The following is a 24,728-nucleotide window of genomic DNA, read 5'->3' as shown; positions in this document are numbered from 1 at the left end:
GTGAACTTTACCTATATATCTCCTTACCATGGTAAACCTTTCCTTGTAACAGACCAAGCAAAACATTGCCTTGCTGTCAGGTACCCAGTCTTTTTTTGCAGGTGGGTTTGCTGGAGGAACAAATTCACTGGTCGATTTAGATCTTTGAATGGATTCTTCTTGAGGGTTGGATGGTCCATGAAGAGTTGGATTAACTGGAACAAGAAATATGAAGATATAGAATAAAACAGAAAATTAAGATAATTGATATCCAATGATTGTTGTAATTAAGAGTAAATTCTTTGTTAAACTATCTATTAACTAACATAGAAAATTATTGGCTCTGAACATTTATTGATTCTGTAAAAGTATTTATAACAGATCAACGAAACAAGGCGAGAATGGCGGACATTGGATCACGATTATTTCACACAAGATTGGTGTTGAAATCTAGATGAGAAAGTGGAGAGACGAGGAACTGCAGGTGCTAGTTTACAAAAAAGACACATAGAGTTGGAGTATCTCAGCGGGACAGGAGCATCTTTGGAGAACATGGATAGGTGATCTGGGTTTAGACCCGTCTACAGGTATTATGGTGGTGGGAGAAGGTGAGAAAGCTGGAAGAGAGGACTGGCAGGACAAAGCCTGGTGAGTGATAGGTGGATACAGGTGAGTGGGAATTTGATAGGCACATGCTTGGGGATACAGCAGGATTGTGGATTGAATTTAGAATTGCTCTAACTAATGATTGCTACAGATGCATCATGGACCAAATAACTCCCTGCTGTTGGGTATACGTTATGAATTTTTGATATTATTCTCACCTGAAGGTAAGCTTGTCGCTTGTTCGATATTTGGCAATTCTGCGAGACTCTCTGGTCCTGCACTCTGAGTGAGCAAATCTTGCAGATTAATTACAGAATCTAGACAGAAGAAATAAGACATCACAACTGGTTTAATGTCACGTGTAAAGTACAAAATTCAAGAGCTCAGAGTTAAAGCAGTTTCCCTTCAGTTTTCAGGAATCCTAAATGCAAACCCGTAATTAGTCCAGGAATAATGATATACTCTTGAACATAAATACTGGGTAAGCTATCTTAATAGCAGGACAATAATAATTAAGTCTAATCACTTTTCACCCTAGTCCGGAAAATTGGTTAAAAAAAGGCCTGTGATAAACTCCCCCATGGTAGGCTGATCCAGAAGATTAAGATGCACGGGATTCACAGTGATTTGATTGTACGGATTTAGAACTGACTTACTAATAGAAGACAGAAGGTTTCGGTAGAAAGGCGTTATTCAGGCTGGAGGTCTGTGAACAGTGAAGTTCCCCAAGGATCTGTGCTGGGTCTCTGTTGTTTGCGATATAAACAACTTGGACATAAATGTAGATGAGCTGGCAAGTACGTTTGCAGATGACACCAAGATTACTGTTGTTGCAGACTACGAGGAAAGCTGTCAAAGTATACGGCAGGATATAGATCAGTTACAGAAAGGTTGGATAAATGGTAGATGGAGCTTAATCCTATAGCAAGTGTGAGGTGTTGCACTTTGGGAGATCGAATCAAGAGGAAAGTATAAAGTTAATGGCTCAACAGCATTAATCTCCTTAGTTTTGAGATACAGCATAGAAACAGGTCTTTCGGCCCACAGAGTCTGTGCCGACCAATGATTACCCGTACACTAGTTCTATCCTACACACTGGGGACATTTTACAGAAGCCGATTAACCTACAAGTCTTGGGAATGTGAAAGGAAACCGGAGCACCTGGAGAAAACCCATGTGGTCAGAGAGAGAGCGTGCAAACTCCATACAGATAGCACCCGTAGTCAGGATCGAACCCGGGTGTCTGGCGCTAAGGTAGCAACTCTACTACTGTGACATTAAAAAAAGATTCAAACTCTACATGGAGAAATAACGGCAAGTTTTGAATTATAAAAATATGAAATAAAACTGAAAAGTAACAAGAAAATAGTTACAAACGAATAAAACACACCGATCAAGATGAAAATAGTTCACGTGGGCTATGAAGTAAAGCATACCCGAAAAGCCACAGAAGAAGACATTAAAACAGATGTAATACTGGCAAACTGCTGATTTTTTGTATTCAACATAGTTGGAAAACATCAGGAGTGTTTAGCAAGTGGAAATTTACATCCCAGGATTGGACATGTGTGAAAATGAAATGGAACACATAAAGGAAATTATGCCAAAAATCTTTCAGTTTAGTTTATTGTCACATGAAAAGCTCTTGTTGCGTGCTATCCACGCATTGCGTGCTCCTGCCACATCGAAAGACAATGAGGCAATTGTTCCAATCAAACAGTATCTAATAAAATCTGGTAATTCTTCTACCTGCAATTTGCAATGCAGCCATCCTACAAGTACAAAAGTAGTTCTTCTTCACAAAGAAATAAAAGCAGGACAAATGTTACCTGATCGTGTTTTCTCTCGCACTGCATACGGAACTTCAAGAGCCTTGGCTGCATATTTGGAAAGAAGGCAATCAATGTCTTCAATGGCAAAACCTGCTTCTTGCCCCACAAGCAATTGATGAAGTGTCTGGGTCGCTACTGAAGCCCAATCCACTTTCATATTCATGAGTAGTTGCTCCAACATTAACAATGGATTTGAGGACAGGTGTGAATAGGCATCATGTGCAGACTCCGGTAATGTTAGTAAAAGCTACGAGAAGGAAAATGCACAAGAAAAGTACATAAATCAATTGCTCACCGGGCATCAAAACTGATGAGCAAAATAATAAAATAATTCCACAACAATTTAACATTTTCAATGATTAATTCAAAGCAAAGCTTGAGTAAGAACGGTTGTTTATCTGTGTCAAAACATTCAAATGCACATTATTTTGGAATGTAGAATATGTTATGATAGTAACTTGAAAAGTTAGACACTTGCACCATTAATGAAGCCGCCACCTTAGTATATAAAATCGTAAGTTCTTCTAACATTTCTACTTTTAGAATTTGCTTTCTACGCAACGGCTTCTTTATCATCACGTGTACCAAAGTAAATACTTTTTATACTTTTTGGCATATTTTGACATACTTTTTGGCATACAGATCAGCAAGACTATCACCATGCAAATTCTAACATTCATTTTTAACCGAGTTTTACATATCAAAGAGATCAATTCCCTCTGCAGATTCATAACCAAACTAAATTGATCTTTTTAACTATGCTGATGTAGAATTATTCCTAAAGATAGATACAAAGTGCTGGAGTAACTCAGCAGGCCAGGCAGCATCTCTTGGGGGGAAAAGGAATGGGTAATGTCACCCATTCATTTCCTCCAGAGATGCTGCCTGACCTACTGAGTTCCACTAACATTTTGTGTCTATCTTCGATATAAACCAGCATCTGCAGTTCCTTTCTAACTAGAATTATTACTACTTTGGTTTGGCTTTTTTTTCCTGAACGATTAAAGGATCATTGCAACAGAACTGGAAATTCCAATACCGAGTGATAGTTTATGAAAGGGCATTTCTGATCAATTTGAGAAACAAAAGACTGGTCCTACGAATCTTTACCTTGGATCCAATGCGCATTGCTTGAATTTCATGACGTCGTGCAGCAGAGAGACTCTTATGAAAGTGAGTGGTAAGGTAATTGGAAAGAAAATGGCAAGCAGCTAGTCCCGGGTGCTGATCCAGAGCTTGTTCACATATAACTTGGCACATGTCAGGATCACAAATCCCCTGCAGAAGCTAACAGAACAGAATGAAATAAGCTGATATTCAATACACATTAAAAAATACCAAGCCTGTATGCCTATTACAGGGTCTTAGTAATTAAACTGCGTTTATCCATTTTGTATTTCAATTGCTTCTATCTTCATTTCTAACACAATTCAAGAGGACTATGACATAATTTATTATATTTTCAATACAATAACACAGTATATCAATATCAATGTATCCATACAAACTATTAACAAGCCGTTTTGAATTTATATTGAGCTTTATAAAGATTGCAATTTTTCTTGTATAGAGCAGAGCAGTTTCAAAAAATATCTTTCTAATAATTTTCATCCAGCATCTCATGAGAATCAACAAATTATTTTGAAAAATTATATAAGCAAAAGTCATCTCCCAACACACTCAAGTGACTATTATCCAACAGAGGCTGGAGATGAGGCATTGTCAGGCTGTTCATCTGTGAAGAACCACACAGCTCAGCAGGTAAAGCTGGGTTTAAAAGGGGAATGTCATGTTACAGCTCAAGAACAGCACTTAATCCTCCAAATAGGTTTATAGCCCATTCTGGACTCCATATCAAATCTAACCTTTCCAACATTCACAGTATTTTACTTTGGTAGTGCAAATTCATAATTATCTCTCTCATAACAGCACAAGGTCATTTTATTTTTATTATAGCACTTGCCTGGAAAGCTCGCTCTCCATCTCCTAGCTCAAGAAGGTGAATGAGATATTCATGCCGGAGTTTCACTGTGAAGTGCGTTGGAACAGGGTGCAACTGAACCCAAGCCTCACAAAGCTCAAACTCCTGGAAATAACAATTCATCAACCTCTCAGTGAACAGCATTTAATAAGAGCAGTAAAATTGAGACACTTGAAAGTACAGATGCCGGGAACCTGAGCAAAAAACAAACTGCTGGAGGGATAAATCAATAAAAGCAACAACATTTATTTACATAGTGCCCTTGAGATAGTAAACCATCACAAAGCCCTCCACAGGAGTATAAAGGGGCTGTCCCACTGCGGCGACCTAATTGGCGAGTTTGCCCTCGACTCATACTCATAGCATGGACGACACGAGGTCCTAGGAGGTCTTTGTAACTCTCCTTCATGCTCGAGAGTAGTGCCCGCGTACTCGAGGCCTTAGCTAGGTCGCGGCTTATTTTTCAACATGCTGAAAAATGCCCGCGAGTAAAAACAAAAAAGGTCGTGATGGAAAAAAATTGATATTTTTTTTTACTCGTAGGTTTAGTCGAAGTAGGTCGTAGTAGATCGGCATGTTATTCGTAGGTAATCGAGGGTAGTCAAAGGTAATCGTAGATAATCTTCACCATAGTTGAAGGGAGGTCGAAGGAGATCGTCTTCACTTTTCACTGTTCGGTGTCCAATTTTCCCGAAGCTTGTCGAAGCTTTTATAAGCCTTTATAAATCAGAGCATTGAGTATAGAAGCTGGGATGTAATGTTAAAATTGTACAAGGCATTGGTGAGACCAAATCTGGAGTATGGTGTACAATTTTGGTCGCCCAATTATAGGAAGGATGTCAACAAAATAGAGAGAGTACAGAGGAGATTTACTAGAATGTTGCCTGGGTTTCAACAATTAAGTTACAGAGAAAGGTTGAATAAATTAGGTCTTTATTCTCTGGAGCGCAGAAGGTTAAGGGGGGACTTGATAGAGGTCTTTAAAATGATGAGAGGGATAGACAGAGTTGATGTGGACAAGCTTTTCCCTTTGAGAATAGGGAAGATTCAAACAAGAGGACATGACTTCAGAATTAAGGGACAGAAGTTTAAGGGTAACATGAGGGGGAACTTCTTTACTCAGAGAGTGGTAGCGGTGTGGAATGAGCTTCCAGTGGAAGTGGTGGAGGCAGGTTCGTTGGTATCATTTAAAAATAAATTGGATAGGCATATGGATGAGAAGGGAATGGAGGATTATGGTATGAGTGCAGGCAGGTGGGACTAAGGGAAAATAATTGTTCGGCACGGACTTGTAGGGCCGAGATGGCCTGTTTCCGTGCTGTAATTGTTATATGGTTATATGGTTTAAGCTAGTCTTCAGCATAGTCGAAGGAGGTCTTCAACATGACACTTTTTCAAACTCTTCTAAACTCGCCAATTAGATCGCCACCTAGTGGGACGGCTCCTTAATTGAACAAAATTTAACACCGAGATATCAAGAAATATTGGGCCAGAGAGTTAGGTTTAAGTAAAATAGGTAAAAGAGGTAAAGAGATAGAGAGCTAATCCTTGTTCATTTGAAGTAAATATGGTCAAAAAGCCAGTTGTGGAGTGCAGGAGGATGCCTGGGATCTCTTTAACTGGATACACACCCATTTCTCCCTTTTACCTTTCCCCGTCCCCTTCCTCCTTCATTCCTTCCTCTGGCTTCACAACTCAGGCCTCTTCATACACTTTTTGTCTTTCCATATCCATTGTCCAACCATCTGCTAATCTCCCCCCCCTCATCCGTATCCACCTATCATTTGCCAGACTTTGTCCCACCCCCACCTCTCCAGCTTTCTCCCGCACTAGTACAATCAATTGTAAGAAGGGTCCCGATCCGAAACATCATCTATCCTTGTCACCAGAGATGCTGCCTGACCCACTGAGTTACTCCAGCATTTTGTGCCTTCTTTTAAACAGAGCATTCAAATAGGTTAGCAGCAATGATGGTCAAAAAGAAATCGTAAGAAGCAAAAAAGAATATTTTCTTACCCTGCACTTCAAAATGATGTCCATCACAACACGTGGGTTCTCACTGGATTCAGTTCGTAGTTCTTGCCAACCATGCCAAGGGATTGGAGACCTAAGATTAAGGATCTAACAACAGAAACATTGATTTTAGGATCAAGAGGCCCTCTTTTGATTCCCCTACCCTTCGAAAAGGACTGTGTGCACTCACCCTATGTCCTTCATGATTTTATGCACCTCTACAAATTCATTCCTCAGTCTTCTATGCTCCAAGGAATAAAGCCCTACACTGCCATCCTCTCCCTATATCAATCCCTCAAGTCTTGGCAATATCCTCAAATATTTTCTACATTCTTTCCAACTTAATGGCCACATTCCTATAGCTGGGTGATCAAAACTGAGCACAATACTCAAAGTGTAGCTGTACTAACTTCTTGTGAGACTCAAAATAGCATCCCATCTTCTATACTTAATTCCACAACTACTATATTTGCTATATTTAAGAGGGAGTTGGATGTGGCCCTTGTGGCTAGAGGGATCAGGGGGTATGGAGAGAAGGCAGGTACAGGATACCGAGTTGGATGATCAGCCATGATCATATTGAATGGCGGTGCCAACTCAAAGGGCCGAATAGCCTACTCCTGCACCTATTTTCTATGTTTACTGAAGTCTAGTGTGCCAAAAGCCGTCTTCACCACTACTCACAGCCCTACTGTTCAACATGAAGTTCTAACCTAGTTTGATTTTCCAAAATGCAACACCTTGCACTGACCTGAATTACATTCCATTTGTCATTTCTCAGCCTACTTACCTAGGTGTCACAATCCCACTGTAATTGGAAATAATCTTCACCGTTTACGATACCACCTGATTTAGCATCATCTGCAAATTTACTAACCATGCCTTATACATTTCCATCCAAATCATTTATACGGATGACAAACAAACAATGGACCCAGCACCGAGCCCTGCAGCACACCATTAGTTACGGGCCTATATATTTTTTTTTAAAACAACCCTCTATTTTCTACTATCAAATCAATTATCATCCAATTACCATAGCTAGATCTCCCTGAATCCTAAGTCTAACCTTTCAGAGCACCCTATCATACAAAACATTATATTAAAAAAAACCTTACTGAAGTCCATACAGACAACATCTACCGCCCTGCCCTCATCAATCTTTGTGGTTACTTCTTCAAAAATAACTACATCAAATTCATAAGGCATGATCATCATGGCTAATGTGATGCATACATTTAAGCCATTTTTTTCTCCAGCTTCTCATTTCTTGGATCAGGCCTAGAGATTTACCTCAGTGTCAATAGAATCTCAGCATCACCCCTGCATGCAAGTGTAACAGCAAAATCACTGCATATTGGTTCTCCAGTAAAGGAGACTGCATACATTGTGAGCACCAAGTACAGACATTAGATTGGAAGAGGTTCAGGTGAATCACAGAATTAGGGTGGAACAGTGGTGCAACTGTAGAGTTGCTGCCTTACAGCGCCGAAGACCCGGGTTCGATCCTGACTATGGGTGCTGTCTGTACAGAGTTCGTATGTTCTCCATGATAGAAGAGCACACAATGCAACATGTGTGGTTGTCTTGGCCTATCAGAGATATTCTCTTTGTCTGATCTATCCCTCCCACACCCTCTTTGCAACATAATGCAACTCTTTCTCCACATTTCTGATGAAGGATCTTTGATTTGCAACAAACTCTTTTTCCACAGATGCTGCTGTGTAGGCTAATGTTTGTCGCTACTAAATTCTGAATGTTTATCCATTCTTCACCCATTTGAAGATTGCTCACCTTTTGCTCGGCTCGTACACGCTAGAATTTAGAAGATTGAGAGGGATCTTATAGAAACTTACAAAATTCTTAAGGGGTTGGACAGGCTAGATGCACGAAGATTATTCCCGATGTTGGGGAAGTCCAGAACAAGGAGTCACAGTTTAAGGATAAGAGGGAAGTCTTTTAGGACCGAGATGAGAAAATCATTTTTTACACAGAGAGTGGTGAATCTGTGGAATTCTCTGCCACAGAAGGTAGTTGAGGCCAGTTCATTGGTTTGATTTAAGAGGGAGGTAGATGTGGTCCTTGTGGCTAAAGGGATCAGGAGGTACGGAGAGAAGGCAGGTATGGGATATTGATTTGGATGATCAGCCATGATCATATTGAATCAGGCTTGAATGGCATACTCCTGCAGCTATTTTCTATGTTTCTATGTTCCCCCCCCCCCCCCCCCCCCCCCATCAAAAATGGAGATAAATGTACATGGTGGGGATCCTGAATTTATTGCATATGTTGGACTTCTTGAAAAAATATTAGTTTACTATTATTGGAAGTGCAAATTAATGTTACTGATGTTTTATCCTACATGTTAAAAACATCTCATCCTCTAATAATTTTACTTCAATGTGAATGATGTTGTGGGACATCTACAAGCATACAAGTATAAATATTTTTGTTTAATCACAAAACATCACATAAGATTGAAAAATTACAAAACATAGCAATACTTCAAAAACTTCAAGTGGCCATAAATGATTTAAAAAATAATTTCCTACATTCACAGACCCAATGATAAGTAGCTCCTGCTTAAAACATTGTACAGCAAATTATATTTTAAGAATGATTCTGCTGCTAATTAAGGCAGAACCTGTTTACAACATTCATTTGGTGACGCTGAGACAAGTTCTGTGATCTCACATCATCCAACCAACAATTTCTGGTTATCTTGTATAATCACGTTTTTCTTATTAAAATATTAATGTAACCATAACTGGATGCCACATACCTTCTGATAAACCTGAAGTTCCTTTTTCTTTGCAAGCAGATCAGACTTTAATTCTCTTTTGTTCATATTAGAATCACTCAGACAATAAAACAGAACCTCAAGACATGCTTCAAGTGGCCATTTTTCTATGCAGTGAAGAACCAGTTTTGCTCGTAGAATACCATTTCTGATACGGATCAGATATTCCCAACCTTTGTTCTCTGCCAAAGTTACAGAAATTGTTAATAATTCTAACGGCTGTGGTAATAATTAAGGCAAAATACAAAAGAGAACCACGTTATAAATAGAAGATTAAATAGATCCAAATCGGGTGGACCAGTAGCGCAATGGCAGAGTTGCTGCCTTGCAGCGCCAGAAACCTGGGTTCGATCCTGATTATGGGTGCTGTCTGTATGGAATTTGCATTTCTCCCTGTGACCTGCATGGATTTTCTCCAGGTGCTCTGGTTTCCTCCTACACCACAAAGACGTGCAGGTTTGTAAGCTAATTGGCTTGGTAAAATTGTCCCTAGTGTGCGTAGGATAGTGTTAGTGTGCGAAGGTCGCTGGTCAACGCGGACTTAATGGGCCAAAGGGCATGTTTCCGCGCTGCTTCTCTAAACTAAACAAAAGGCATGGTTTTTTTCTTAATTTTAAGAATGGCATCAATCTACCAATATAATAGGAAAGCCTTGCTCAACCATGTCATTGCAAACCCCATTAATCATTAATCACCATATTTGGGACCATGCTCCTAGAAACTATTCTCCCCTTCTAAGTAACAGTTTAAAATTTTAATCGGGCTTAAAAGCTTGAAGACTTCAGTAATAAAATTCTTACAGGATTGGGCAGGCTAGATGCAGGAAAAATGTTCCCGATGTTGGGGGAGTCCAGAACCAGGGGTCACAGTTTAAGAATAAAGAGGAGGCCATTTAAAACTGAGAAGAGAAAAAACTTTTTTACTCAGAGTTGTGAATTTGTGGAATTCTCTGCCACAAAACACAGTAGATGCCAATTCACTGGATGAATTTAAAAGAGTGTTAGATAGAGCTCTAGGGGATAGCAGAATCAAGGGATATGGGGAGAAGGCAGGCACGGGTTACTGATTGTGGATGATCAACCATGATCACAATGAATGGAGGTGCTGGCTCGAAGGGCCAAATGGCCTCCTCCTGCACTTATTTTCTATGTTTCTATGTAATAAGGGGTAGGCCATTTAGGACTGAGATGAGGAAAAATGTCTTCACCCAGAGAGTTGTGAATCTGTGGAATTCTCCGCTACAGAAGGCAGTGGTGGCCAATTCACTGGATGTTTTCAAGAGAGAGTTAGATGTAGCTCTTAGGGCTAAAGGAATCAAGGGATATGGGGAAAAAGCAGGAATGGGGTACTGATTTTAGATGATCAGCCATGATCATATTGAATGGCGGTGCTGACTCGAAGGGCCAAATGACCTACTCCTGCACCTATTTTCTATGTTTCTATGTAACTTGCTCTTGCTTGAGTATATGGCAATTTTTCTATGTTTTTAATACTTGATCACAAGAGTTCAGTAATCTTACCTTCTATGACAGCACAACTAAGCAGGATATCTTTTAGATTCTCAAACTCTTCAGTCTCATCACCGTACAATTCAAGAACCTTCAGCAAGCCAAGCCAGCGTCTATCAGACAAGAGCTGTCTGAACACTTCTGTTATTGTGCTCACAGCTCTCTCAGAATGAAGGCCTGACAGCAAAAGGGTAATACATGGATTGCCGCACAGAGAGTCCACAAGACTGGTGGTTTCTTCTTGGGTTTTCGTGAAAGGCTCAGCCATTGTAGAAAGAAAATGCTCAAGGACTGGAAATCCTTTCATTAACTCCTCGCACTCCTTGCAGATCTGTTCCATGTCCAGGGGTGCCTCCGTACGACCACTTAAACGTTCCTTCCACGACAGACTGTGTTTAAGTGCCCTGTGCCCTTGGGTAGCTGTTAAACAGACAAGGACTGCTAGTAACTGTGAATGTGACTTGAGAAAATTCAGACCAGAAGGAATGAGACAATATGTTCCCAAGGAATATTCTGATAATTCACATTCAGGTATCTCTTCTGCCAAGTCCAATGCACTCGAGAGGGCGAATCCTAAATCAGGAAGACAATCTTTGGTGTATTCTTCAATCTGTTTACTTATTTCACTGAGAAAAGATGGACAGTGTCCGAGTTTCCTGGTGTTCCTCAATGGAAGACGCTCACAGCAGCAGTTAACAATGATCTCTTGTACGTTTAACTTCAGTTCCTCCTTGTGCAGTAGCATGAACAACCTAATGAGAGAATTGAGAAATCTATAATCAAGCTAGGTGAACTCATGCCATTGGAATCTAATATATCAATAGGTTGAGAAACATTCATAATGTAAAATGGTTGTCACCTTGACAACAATACTTTCAAAAGGGTAATGAAATTCAGCATGTAAGTTCTTTAATGGACCTGTCCCACTTAGGCAATTTTTTCAGCGACTGCCGGCGACTGTCATAGTCGTAACAGGTCGCCGAAAAATCGGCGACTGGATCCCCCAACGATAAAGTCTACAACAATGTCTACAACAACCTACCACCTAGTCGATGTCCAGCTACCGACAACCAGCGACCCATTAAGACGTCCACCTACGACCACACCTACGACAACCTACGTCCACCCGCTACAAGCCATGACCCTATCAGCGACAACTGAAGCCAACTTAAGACAATTCAGTCACCGGTACCTGTCGCCGGTTGACGTGGGTAGTTGCCAATGGAATTCACCGAAGTCAGCACCGACAACAACCTATGTCATCCTGACGACAACCTACGACAGCACCTACGTCAGGAGAAGCTCATTGGCGTCAAGCCAACAGTCACCGAAAAGTTTTGAACATTTCAAAATCCAGCAGCGACCAGAAAAACGCTACGATTCTTTGGGCGACTGAGGAGACTACTCACGACCATACAGGCGACATCTCGGCGATAGCCTAGTCGCCTAAAAAATCGCCTAAGTGGGACAGGCCCATAAGGATTTCAATAATGTTTTAAGATGTAATGAAACTAAACATTTTTTGGACTTGCATTATAATTCAGAAAACTATCAACTCTGTGAGAATATACAAATTTTCAGGAGGGGAACAGGGGCTCTTGTGTACCTGCAAAGTACAAGGCTGTAGTCGGGGGTGGAGGTCAGGAATGTGGCCAGGTGTGCAGTAACCTCACTAGTGTGACCTCACCTTGCATTTCAATAACTGGGAAGAATTATGGAACACTCTCCTCAGTTTCGCCTGCTTGCAGAAAATTGGCTCCATCCTGTGTTTGCTTCATAATGATGTGATCCTAATCAATTCTTACTTGTTCTTACTTGCAGTAGCACAACAAGGGACAACAAATATTCCAATATGCTGGAATTGGTTAAACAGAAAATGTAGAAAATGAAAAACACTTACATGGCACTATTGACCATAATTATATATCTTAATTAGATTCATTGAAAGTACTGCACTGTGCAAACTCAAATTACTTCCTTCCAGAAATCCTGCTGGCAACTCTCCAGTGCCATGCTAACTATTTCCATAATCTGGACTATGATAGCAGTGAGGATTAGTGTGAAAAAAAACAACTTACTTTTGTCCCAACACATCTTTGAATCTTACCCCTTAGGATTCCCCTTCCCCCTTACCTTCAACAAACTATACACAAGAGGGAATGATTAAGTGCTCATCCTACACCAGAAACCAAGGGCACAGACACCCAAGCACAAATTGACAAAGCTGTAGCATCCAGATGATGTATATGTTTATGCATGCTTACAGACCAAGCTCCAAATCATGCTGCCAGTCCCGTGCCATGGTGTCCACTGTCATAGTGTGATCAGGAAGATATTTGTGGCACAAAATAAGAAGCAAAAATTCATGGCTTTCAGATTTTCTGACAGAATGGTTCAAGGAGCTTCAATAGGGATATAAGAAAATCCCAGAAAACATTACTAACTGTATTTAGATGCATTTGCTTCTCTTCAATATACTTTATCACCATATTCTGCCAATGAAAACATTGAACAAGAAAATAAAATGTTTCAGGAGTATAAATGGCATTAAAACAAAATCTCCCACTTTGTAAAAGCTGGATACACCTATAGCACAGCATTAAGGAGCTTCACAAAAACAATTCAGTCAAAAGATTATTTCCAGAATATGGATCAAGTACATTTCAGGTTTACTCAACTATCCACAAAGAATTCAAAAACATGTTTATATCATTTTACAGCTTTATCCTCCATTTGCAAAACCTGAAGTTCATATTATAAATGTAGCACAACAAAATTTATCTTTTGTTCTGAATTTATGCTTTCTGACATCACTGCTACATTTCCATTTCAAGTTGATTAATTTTATGTGAAGAAACGCTGCCTGACCTGCTAAATTACTCCAGTACTTTGGAAAGGTAAAATAAATCAACTTTACATACTCTGCCTGATTGAAACAATTGTGAAATTATATCTTTCAAAGTCAGATGAATAACTCAGAACATTCACGTCAAGGAGTTTGAGGAACAAAATGTGCATCGCAAATACCACAGGTAATTATTTGCAGATTAACGGTTAATCAAAATCAGTTTGTACACTGCGTGCAAATCAAACGAGGGCTGCACGGTGACACAGCGGTAGAGTTGCTGCCTTACAACACCATAGACCAGGGTTTGATCCTGACTATGGGTGCTTGTCTGTCATCGAGTTAGTACGTTCTCCTCATGACCTGTGTGGGGTTTGTGTGTGTGTCTGTGTCTGAGGGTGCGTGCGTGCGTGTGTGTGTGCGCGCGTGCGTGTCCCAGACTGATTCCTGGGATGTCAGGACTTTCATATGAAGAAAGACTGGATAGACTCGGTTTGTACTCGCTAGAATTTAGGAGATTGAGGGGGGATCTTATAGAAACTTACAAAATTCTTAAAGGGTTGGACAGGCTAGATGCAGGAAGATTGATCCCGATGTTGGGGAAGTCCAGAACAAGGGGTCACAGTTTAAGGATAAGGGGGAAATCTTTTAGGACGGAGATGAGGAAAACATTTTTCACACAGAGAGTGGTGAATCTCTGGAATTCTCTGCCACAGAAGGTAGTTGAGGCCAGTTCATTGGCTATATTTAAGAGGGAGTTAGATGTGGCCCTTGTGGCTAAAGGGATCAGGGGGTATGGAGAGAAGGCAGGTACAGGATACCGAGTTGGATGATCAGCCATGATCATATTGAATGGCGGTGCAGGCTCGAAGGGCCGAATGGCCTACTCCTGCAGCTATTTTCTATGTTTCTATGTTGGATAGTGCACGGGGATCGCTAGTCGGCGCAGTGGGCCTAAGGGCCTGTTTCCGCACTCTAAACTAAAACAAACTAAGTGACTAAAACAATTAACATCATGATGGAAATCAGAAAAACCATTACAGCTTTACATACCGGTCAGGTGAAGTTGGCTTCTCAAAAAGCAAATGTGCAAAAAGTTGCGATGGAGTCTGCTGCAGAACTATGAAAGGATTTCCTACTTTTATATCTGCAAGTTGATCTGAGATTTAAAAACAAAATCACAATTAAACTACACAATAACTCAAATTACCCAAGATTAACACAATTTTTACTACTATTATTTTTCTCTTTCCTCTCCTCCAACTGTTTGTCAGCTTTATACATATGACATGATTTTATATAAAGGTCTCACTTAAAAAATAGAACTAAATCAATGCAATTTTGAATACTTAAAAGATAGGATTAATATATTCATAGGCCTTACCAGTATCTCGGTTCATACTTCGAACAAGCACTGCTGAAAGGGTGTTGATATAATCAAACATGCTTCGCACGTAGTCTGGTCTAATTTGATTCTCCGTCGAAGCTTGAATCTGTCGATCCAAATTCTTCAGCAACTGCTTCATTTGGGAACGAATCGTGTGTCCTTCTGAATCCTGAGATCGAGAACTTGTTTGTTCAAGGCAATTGAGTATGTTCGTTTTTGTCTCTAAGACAGACAAAAAAGTTTTTTTTTTTTAAAATTCATGCTGTGCTTTATATTTTATGTTTGCTTCAGCATTGTCTACAGAATATGTCAAGAACCTTACAACAGATATCCAATTCCGACAAGGACATTATTGTTTTCCTAAAAAGAGACAAAAAAGTGCTGCAAAAGAATGGGCATACTGCACTACAACTGGGAATGAATTTAGAGTGTAGGCCAGCACTAGAACTAACAGTTGTTGAAGTGCGAATATCCCCAATCAATATATTCAAAAGGTAGACCTCAGGAAAATAATTTATACTAATCCTAATTCTAAAAAAATATTCCTTAAGTTTTGTTAATTCCTTAACTTTGCAATGTGTATGTGCTGAGGCAAGGTCTAGCTACACAAATCTGGATATGAGGGACAATGGAAGCTGTAAGATGCTGTATTTATCTATATGATGAAAATAATAGATGATTGTCAGAGAGCCATAAAGACCTACATCATAGGAACAGGCCCTTTGGTCCGCCATGGCTGTGTTAACCACTATTTGGTTCCAAAATAAATATTCAGTACTATTGACATATAGTGAGTAGAACAATACAGTCAGTTCCACAAATCTTGCTGGTATACACACCATGAATAACTGCAAGATCGTTCTGAATTTCAGAAATCACATATTGGAGTGAGACAGACTCCATTTCTATTACTAACCTGTGGACTTTATGGCTGTTTGAAGTTTCTGTATCACCTGCTCCAAGCACTCTGAAAGGTTAAGTTGTGAAGTGACGCAGTCTTCAGAAAGTTCAGTGTAACAAGCTAATAGAAGCTCTGTCAAGCTGCAACTGAGGTGTCTGGTAACTCTGTCATCAGCGGACTCTGGCAACACATGAGAACGATGAACTACTACCAAACATTCTTCACATACAACTTGCATACATATTTTGTGGTGTTGCTGCCTCACAGCTTCAGTGACCAGTGTTCAGTCCTGATCTGTGGTGCTGTCACCCACCCTGTAACTGGGTGGGTGATGTGCAGTTGGCAGGTTAAATGGCCATTGTTAGCCGGCCACTAATGTGTAGGTGAGTGGCACAATCTTGGGGGAGTTGATGCAAGAATAGGTTGCAAGGTAAATCAGCGGGTGAATTGGATTGCTCTATGAGCCAGCATTAACTCGATGGGCCAAAATGGCCTTCTGTAATGTCAAATAGAAATTCCTTAGCTAAAAATGTTCCGCGAAAACCATTAAAAAGTTGGAAATTTGTTATTAAAAATAATATTGAAAGCCAGTGTACCTGTTCAATTTTTCCCAATCTAAAGGTTAATTCTCGGGATGGCAGGACTATCATATGCTGAGAGAATGGAGCAGCTGGGCTTGTACACTCTGGAGTTTAGAAGGATGAGAGGATATCTCATTGAAACATATAAGATTGTTAAGGGCTTGGACACACTAGAGGCAGGAAACATGTTCCCGATGTTGGGGGGAGTCCAGAACCAGGGGCCAGTTTAAGAATAAGGAGTAAGCCATTTAGAACGGAGACGAGGAGACACTTTTTCCTCACAGAGAGTGGTGAGTGTGGAATTCTCTGCCTCAGAGGGCGGTGGAGGCAGGTTCTCTGGATGCTTTCAAGAGAGAGCTAGATAGGGCCCTTAAAAATAGCAGAGTCAGGGGATATGGGGAGAAGGCAGGAACAGGGTACTGATTGGGGATGATCAGCCATGATCACATTGAAGGGCCAAATGGCCTACTCCTGCACCTATTGTCTAGCTATTAAAGATAAGTGTGTTTCTCTTCTAATATTATTAGTAGCTTTAAGCACCTACAATTCTATTAATTTATCCACTTCTGTGTTTTTTTTTGTATTTTCCACAAGACTGTAGCTGTCACACTAGGCACCACCAGAATACACCTTACAGATGAGGCAAACATAAATTAACCTAAAAAACATTGTGTATTTTAGGTAATTTGTAAATACAAGCAATCAATTTTATACTCCTAATGGATAAAACATTCTTAGCATATATTGGACTAAGGGGCGTCGCACATTTTATATTTAAGGGAATTCTTACCAATAGAGGATATACAACTTTGAGTTGGACTCAATGTTCAAATTTAACTGGAGTAATTTGAACAGCTTCTTCAAAATAGATAATTTTGGAGACAAAGATAAAAGAGAAGAAAATTACAGCATATTTCCATAAACCTAAGGAAGGTAAAGTTAAGAGAAAGGAAGGTAACTTTACTGATTTTTGTTGGTCCATGTGAGCTATGAGAAAAGTTCAGGATTTTGCTCATTTGTTGAAGGACTGAAGGAAAACCTTGGATTCCATCGGGATGACAACCAGCAGAATCAAGTTTTCTACCTGTGGTGCACACAATGTAAGTATAATCGATCAGTTTGGAAGCTTGATGACTGAATACAGAAACAGTGATATATGAAAACACAATAAATAACTGAATAGCAAAGTGCGGTGTGGTCTGAACTGAGTTCATTTTACATATGTACGTGCTTGAATTAATGTGTCTCGAGGGACTGGAGATCAGTCAAGTAAATTGCAGATTCCTTCTGAATAGAAGCTTGGGCTATTTTGTACTCTAACACTTTGAATTTGACGCATCTTCATGCATGGAAGGTTCAATATTAATAGGTAAGATTTTATACGTTGGAAAAAAAATCAATTTTTTTCCATTCAATTGCAACCTTCCATCGGCACCATCACAGCACCAAGTTTATTCTTAAATTAATCAAAACAACATTAAGACTGGTTCAAATTTCCAGCAATATTTAGCACCTTGGTTTGTTCACATTCTGTTCAATTAACAAAAAACATTTATCTTGCCTTTTGCCTCAAAGGTTGCCATTAGTTTCCTTTCTGCAGTCTCCAGCAGCTGTTTACAGGTTTTCCATAATTGGCACTGGGTACAAGCAAGATCAAAGACAGCCATTGCAGGAGCACTGAGGTCATCCAGGACATCATGGAGAGGGTTGGTTGGCTCAATCTGTACCTTACTCTTCCAGAAGTCCTCCAGTAATGCTGAGCTGGCAACCTCAGACGAATTAATCAACTTCTCAACAACATCAGAAATGGAATAAAACACCATTCCTATAAATGAAAGATATTATCGTGATAATCGACCAAAATACCAGTAATCTAATAGTGTAACATATGTGCAGGAAGGAACTGCAGATGCTGGTTTATACCGAAGATAAACACAAAATGCTGGAGTAACTCAGCGAGACAGGCAATATCTCTGGAGAGAAGGAATAGATGATGTTTTGGGTCAAGTCCCTTCTTCAGACTGAGAATCAGGGTAGAGGGAGACAGAGATATGGGTAAGGTGTGAAAACGATAGATCAAAGGGGACAAAGTTCAAGGAAAATGTAGAATGTACCATTGTTAGCTATGGGGAAGGTGATAGCAGCATCTCACCCAACAAGTAAAGATAAATTTTGAAGATACTGCTTTGCACCGGGTGATGCCGTCAGCGATGGCAGCCTTGCCAACAGTCTGTCTGTTTTTTTCGTCTTTTTTGTTATTTTTAGTGTGTTTTAAAAGTATGTGCTAATGTTCTCTGGTTTGTTTTATGTGGGGGGAGGGGGTCGGGGGAAACTTTTTTCAATCTCTTACATTGCCGGAGATGCAATTGTTTTCTGGATCGATTCTCAGGTCGCTCTGCGGCCTAACATCATGGAGCTGGCGGCCTTGCTCGAGACTGACTTTGAGAACCACCGCTGGGCCATGGACTTACCATCAGAGCCTGCGATCCCTTGCCTGGGATCGATGCTCCAACCGCGGCCTGCGGATTCCACCATCGAGGAGCTCGCAGTCTCGGGTAGAGACTGATGTCGGGAAGCTCCAAAGTCGCAGAAGGTTCGACCAGCCCGACCCGGGATCCGGTCGCCCGGAGCTGGGAGCTGAGATCCCTCCGATGCGGGAGCTTGATTGCCCCGATGCGGAGGGCTCGACCGCCGGCTGCGGGAGCCAAGATTGCCCAACAACGGAAGGTTCGAGTGCCCCGACCACGGAAGACCAAAGAAGGGAAGAAGATTGAACTTTCTTTGCCTTCCATGACAGTGAGGAATGCGGGAGAGTCGCTGTGATGGATGGTCATGTTAAAAATGTATTTGGGTGTCTTGTTACTCTTTATTGGTATGACTATGACAATTCAAATTCCTCTTATGTTGCAAAACATACTTGGCTAAAGTACTATTAGGATTATGATTATGAAAACTAAAAATACTGACATTATTCCCAAATAACCAAAGCAACTTTCAGCTTTCATTGCTTAGATGCTTTCAAAATTCAGGCATTAACAATCCAGGTGTCCAAAATCATATGCTGAACTACAAAGGAATCTGATAGCTACCTGCTGCTGCAGCATCACCGATTGCTTGAAGTGTGAACCGACCAACACTTAGTTTGCGATTAACACTGTCCATGCCTTGGTTCTCCATTTTCTGCTCTACTCTAGCAAGTTCACAGATCACTTGCTGGTATCGTTCCATGAAGATCAGTTCACCATAGCAGTAGGAAGATTGCATTTCAAACATCAAAGCAACCTGCAAAGAATACATAATGGTTTTGTCAAGACACTCTCGCAAATAGGGAGAGTGTTTATTTGTCATATGCACCAATGAAATTATTACTTGCTACAGCTTTAAAGTAAATTAGATGCAATGTTAAGACCATTAACTTGCTGAGATTTCAGAATCTTTATACTGGGGAAGCAGTTCACAGATCCTATGTCAGGTGAGGCTTAGCACTTGATCCACAGACCCATTCATTTCAATAGCGATAATGTGAGGTACAAGAATGGAAGTTAGATAGTTTTTAAATTCTACATTTGCAATAATTTTTGTGGAATCGACGTAGCTTGGCTGGAAACAAAGAACTACAGATGCTGGTTTATAAAAAAAGGCAATGTGCTAGAGTAACTCAGCAGGTCAAGCAGCATCTCTGGATGCATGTACTCCAACGTAGCTAGGCTATGTGTGAAAGATTTTCAGTAGTTTTGTGGCTGGTGCTTGTTCTGGACACACTCTTTCCTATCCCAAACACCCGCCATGTGTTCTTGTTCTTTTTGTGCAATTCTCTGGTATTGCTGAAGCCCTCACCAATGGGCCCAGTAAGAAAGCTCAGCTTTACAGATCTGAAACAGTTAAGTACTGCGCCAGTGGTGAGAACAGTTGGCTGGATGCATAAAGCAAAATCCAATCAAAAACAGCAAGTTCGATGCTGCAAACTCAGTAAGAATGTAAATACAACAGCAAGAATGAATCTTATTTTGATGTGCAACTTATTACATTCCACTTTTAGTCATAAAATATAAAAAGTTATTAAAGCACTATTTTATGAAAATCTAAAAATGTTGTAACTATATGGCCCTTGAAGTGAGGGGTGACTGGGCGGATAAGAATGGGGGAGTAGATTAAAGATGAAGGGCGGAGGGGAAATAGAGAAAAGAAAGGGCAAGGACAATTGCCTTTGGTTTTCTAGGTCAGCTCAGGGGCAGTTAATTGTTACTGACATTGGTATGAAATGAGTTGCACGTAGACCAAACCAAATTAGGATGGCAGATTTTTTTTCCATAATGAGACCATTTGCGGTTCTTTGTACACGGAATTTATTATTTTCAAAAGAGACGTATTCCTTTGTCCACACAACAGCAAATGGAGAGACTTATTGTTCATTTTGATTCATGGAAAGTCTAAATCACCTGCTGAAACTAGACAAGTAAAAGAATACTGCAGAGTACCCAGTTAGAACAGGTGGTTATGTCAGCACAATCTTATCTTCAAAGCAGTCAAACCAGAAATGTACTGAACTTATCACGGTGTTATTAATTCAACTAGAAAATTAACATTTTAGTTACCAAACTGAATATAGGTGGTCAACAAAATATTGATTTTGTTTTGCTAGAAAAATCAAAATATCCACCCTAACAATTAAACTATCCCTCAATACCTTGTTAGTAAGTCACTTATTTACCATTTCCTTAATTAAAAATGATTTTAACGGCCATTATTTGTAGAAACTTGTAAGAAACTTCATTAAGAATATTGTGTTCAGTTCTAGGCAAAGCAGCTCAGGATCAACGCGTTGAAGCCAAGATTCTCTAACGATATCAGCACTAAATAGAAAATTATTAAGGCAGGTTGCTTGAGCAGATTCTCGGTCTCCCGAGTATGGAAAGGATTGAAAAATTCTCTTTTAAGGGTTTAAGAAAATGAAGAATATTGACAGAGTTGATAAGGAGAAACAATTAGGATAGCAAGAATTAGCAGCATAACCTTAAATGTTATGCTTAATCATGCAAGGGTGATGTCAGAAATGCAAAGAAGGATGTTTGAAGAACAGGTCAAACTCTCAAAACTCTGCTGAACAACTGAGAACAATAAAGTGCAGAATTGAAGGTAGACACAAAATGCTGGAGTAATTCAGCGGGACAGGCAGCATCTCTGGATAGAAGGAATGGGTGACGTTTCGGGTCGAGAGCCTTCTTCAGACCGATGTCAGGGGAGTAGGTGGGACAGAGATAGAATGCAGTCGGAGATAGTAATGGCCCTGTCCCACTGTACGAGCTCATTCAAGAGCTCTCCCGAGTTTTTAAAAATAAATCAAAGGCGTGGAAGCACGTAGAATGTACGTAGCTGGTACATCGGAGCTGGGGACGTCTCTTAGCGGCTCGTAAAGCTAACAGCAGGTACTCGGGAAACGCGATAAGCTCGGGAAGACTCATGAAGATTTTTCAACATGTTGAAAAATGTCCACCTACGAGTACCTACGAGCAGCCATTACCGTAAATCTCCGAGTTCGAATCAGGGCAAACACGGGAGAATGAACTCGTACAGTGGGACAGGGCCATGAGACTGGTGGGTGAACTGGGAAGGGGGAGGGGATGGAGAGAGGGAAAGCAAGGGCTATTTGAAGTTAGAGAAGTCAGTGTTCATACCGCTGGGGTGTAAGCTGCCCAAGTGAAATATGAGGTTCAAGGTTCACATTTATTTGTCACATGCACCATAAGGTACAGTGAAATAATTTACCATGTAGCCATACAATTAAAAATAACTCAACACACAATAGAATTGAACATAAACATCCACCACAGATTTCTTCACGGTGATGGAAGGTAATAAAGTTCAGTCAGTCTTCCTCCTTTGTTCACCCGTGGTCGGGGCCATGAACACTCTGCAGTCGCCGCTACGGACGGCCCGATGTACATGCCCCCTCGTCGGGATGTTCGAAACTCCGACGTCGGGACAGATCGAACACACTCGCGGCTTGGAGTTCCTGAAGCAGCCGCTTCCTTACCGGAGACCGCGGCTTCAGAATGTTATAGGCCGCAGGCCGACGGTCGGAGCTGTTCCTCCAATGAGGTGCTGTTGCTCCAATTTGCGCTGGGCCTCACTCTGACAATTCAGGAAGCCCAGGACAAAAATGTCAGATTGGGAATAGGAGGGAGAGTTAAAGTTCAGAATTGAGACAGGTAGATTTATTCTCACCGGGGATATTAAAATTAAGGAATAAATAGATTAGAAACTGCTAATTCCTGATATGACTAAATGACAGAATATACTCATGGGGCCAAGTGGCCAATTCCTGTTCCTATTGTTAAAATGTTCAACAAGATTAACAGTTGCCTGCAGTATCAGGTGTCCATGAATTATCAAAACTAATGTCAAGGAACTAATAGTATGATCGTCACTTTTTAGATAATACCATTCACTACGTTCCTATTTTAATGATAACAATGTGGCAAATGAGGCTCTTTAAAGTTATATAATTTATCTTCTGGTTTTGTCAGGATTTTCTCTGAACATCAAATGACAGAACTATTCCATCACCGCAACATAAAAAAAAAGTTCTAAAAAAAAAGTGAAATATAATTGTGAGTAGCTACCAAGATTATGAGTTACTCCAGCATTTTATGTCTATCTTTGAGTCCAAATAAATCAGGTTTGCTTCTAATATGTGAAATTTCAAAGACAGCTAGCTCTCCCTTCCCTGAGCACAGTGGCAGTCAACACATCTTTTAAAAAAAACATTGATCAACAATTTATCCTTGAATATGATTTAGTAGTCGTTAAGAACGTGCCAATGTTCAAACAATTCAAACAATCATTCTTTATGTGCAATTCCATAGAAAGATGTAGAACTGACAAGATGAGTATGGATTAGGAGCAGGAGTGGTGAATGAAGACAGGGAACAACAGAGGAGAATCATACTAATGATGATTAATTAATATTAGTTTGACTAATATAGATGCAGCTGCACCCGCTGAGTTTCTCCAGCACTTTTGTCTACCATTAGTTTGACTAACTTGAGTACCAATAAGCATTTATGCAACATTTTATATCAAAGCAAATACATAGAAGAGGAAGGTCCCTAATGGAAAGAATAGGAAAGCAAACATTTGTTTCCACATTCAGCATCGTACTCTTAGCGCAATTTGAAAATTACATACGAGGATTGGTCATTACATTCTTTATCCAGGAAACTAAATTCCAATTTACCTGATGTGCTTGGGAAAAGTTTTCTCTCAGGATACAAGATATGAGAAGGGACTCTGGTGGAGCCAGCATCATAGGAAGTAGAAGATTACGATGGGGGATTTGAGCCTTAATCCCATGTTCATTTGTTGCAGTCAAATTTACAACACCTCCATCTGCAGTGTTTAACATCAATAAGTATGAACTGAAACATGATTTTGGAAAATGCAAAGAGAAGCCAATGGTATGTATATTTTCAAAAACATTCAACTAAACAACAAAAAAATTGATAGTTTTATGCTTTGATGAACAGAAATTGTATTTCAGTTATGTACACTTAAATATGCTATCAATACTTTGTTGTAACTGTTGTTAAAAGGTACTCTGAGAAAATGTCATACACAACTCTTCCCTGCCACATCAGTACCAAAACGAAGTATGCAACGTTTTCAAATTCATTTTGTCAGCGGACAGAGCAAGGATTCGAACAGTGATAGGACACACTCTGAACAATTTCCTACTGATATTTTCATTAGGAAAATTGAAATTGGATAAATGTATTATTCCTTGTCAGATATGGATGTCTCTGGCAGGGCCAAGGTTTATTACTCATCCTAATTGTTCTTGAGAAGGTGGATTTGAACTGCTGCTATAGTAAACTGTATACCTCAAAACAAATCACACAATAAACACAAAAAAATCTTGACAACAGTTCAATTTTATATCCAAGGTAGAAATATTCAATGGTGAGGAAGACACAGGCTTGGAAAATTATGATATAAAATGTTCGATTGGCATTAAGATTAATCAGGGGGTAGAAAAACATGGGATGGAATAAAATGGGAAACTGTCGATACTTATGCGGTACTCATAGGTGTCCTTAATCTACATTCAGATTGTTTAAATCAAGAGAGAGAACGTGTCTGCGTGTGTTGTTTTGTTCAGATCAATATATCGAGGAACCTCCAAGAGAACAGACTTTCATGGACTGCGTACTGTAAATTATCCATTCCACAATCTTGTGCAATATCCTTTAAGGAAGAGTGACCATTACATCATAGAATTCTTCATTGAATTGAAGT

The 24,728-nt window shown here is 40.0% G+C and overlaps 1 protein-coding gene across 5 annotated transcripts in view; it reads right to left on the bottom strand.

Moving 5' to 3' along the window:
• Window positions 1–24,728, bottom strand: part of zfyve26 (zinc finger FYVE-type containing 26) — an 82,856-nt gene that overhangs the window by 34,739 nt on the left and 23,389 nt on the right. For 4 of the 5 annotated variants that reach the window (XM_033026908.1, XM_033026909.1, XM_033026910.1 and 1 more), the window contains exons 14-28: window positions 23,671–23,822; window positions 19,523–19,715; window positions 17,995–18,258; window positions 17,398–17,517; window positions 15,868–16,032; window positions 14,949–15,173; window positions 14,618–14,723; window positions 10,732–11,471; window positions 9,194–9,393; window positions 6,415–6,519; window positions 4,381–4,503; window positions 3,528–3,704; window positions 2,415–2,664; window positions 804–902; window positions 28–194 (exon numbers count right to left, since the gene is read on the bottom strand). In XM_033026908.1, coding sequence (XP_032882799.1) covers window positions 28–194; window positions 804–902; window positions 2,415–2,664; window positions 3,528–3,704; window positions 4,381–4,503; window positions 6,415–6,519; window positions 9,194–9,393; window positions 10,732–11,471; window positions 14,618–14,723; window positions 14,949–15,173; window positions 15,868–16,032; window positions 17,398–17,517; window positions 17,995–18,258; window positions 19,523–19,715; window positions 23,671–23,822 — 3,086 coding nt within the window. The remainder of the gene's footprint in view (window positions 1–27; window positions 195–803; window positions 903–2,414; window positions 2,665–3,527; window positions 3,705–4,380; window positions 4,504–6,414; window positions 6,520–9,193; window positions 9,394–10,731; window positions 11,472–14,617; window positions 14,724–14,948; window positions 15,174–15,867; window positions 16,033–17,397; window positions 17,518–17,994; window positions 18,259–19,522; window positions 19,716–23,670; window positions 23,823–24,728) is intronic. The other variant, XM_033026911.1, reaches the window with a different exon arrangement.

Source organism: Amblyraja radiata, chromosome 9, assembly GCF_010909765.2.
Source record: "Amblyraja radiata isolate CabotCenter1 chromosome 9, sAmbRad1.1.pri, whole genome shotgun sequence".
NCBI lineage: Eukaryota > Metazoa > Chordata > Chondrichthyes > Rajiformes > Rajidae > Amblyraja > Amblyraja radiata.
This window is presented reverse-complemented; position numbering and strand designations above follow the sequence as displayed.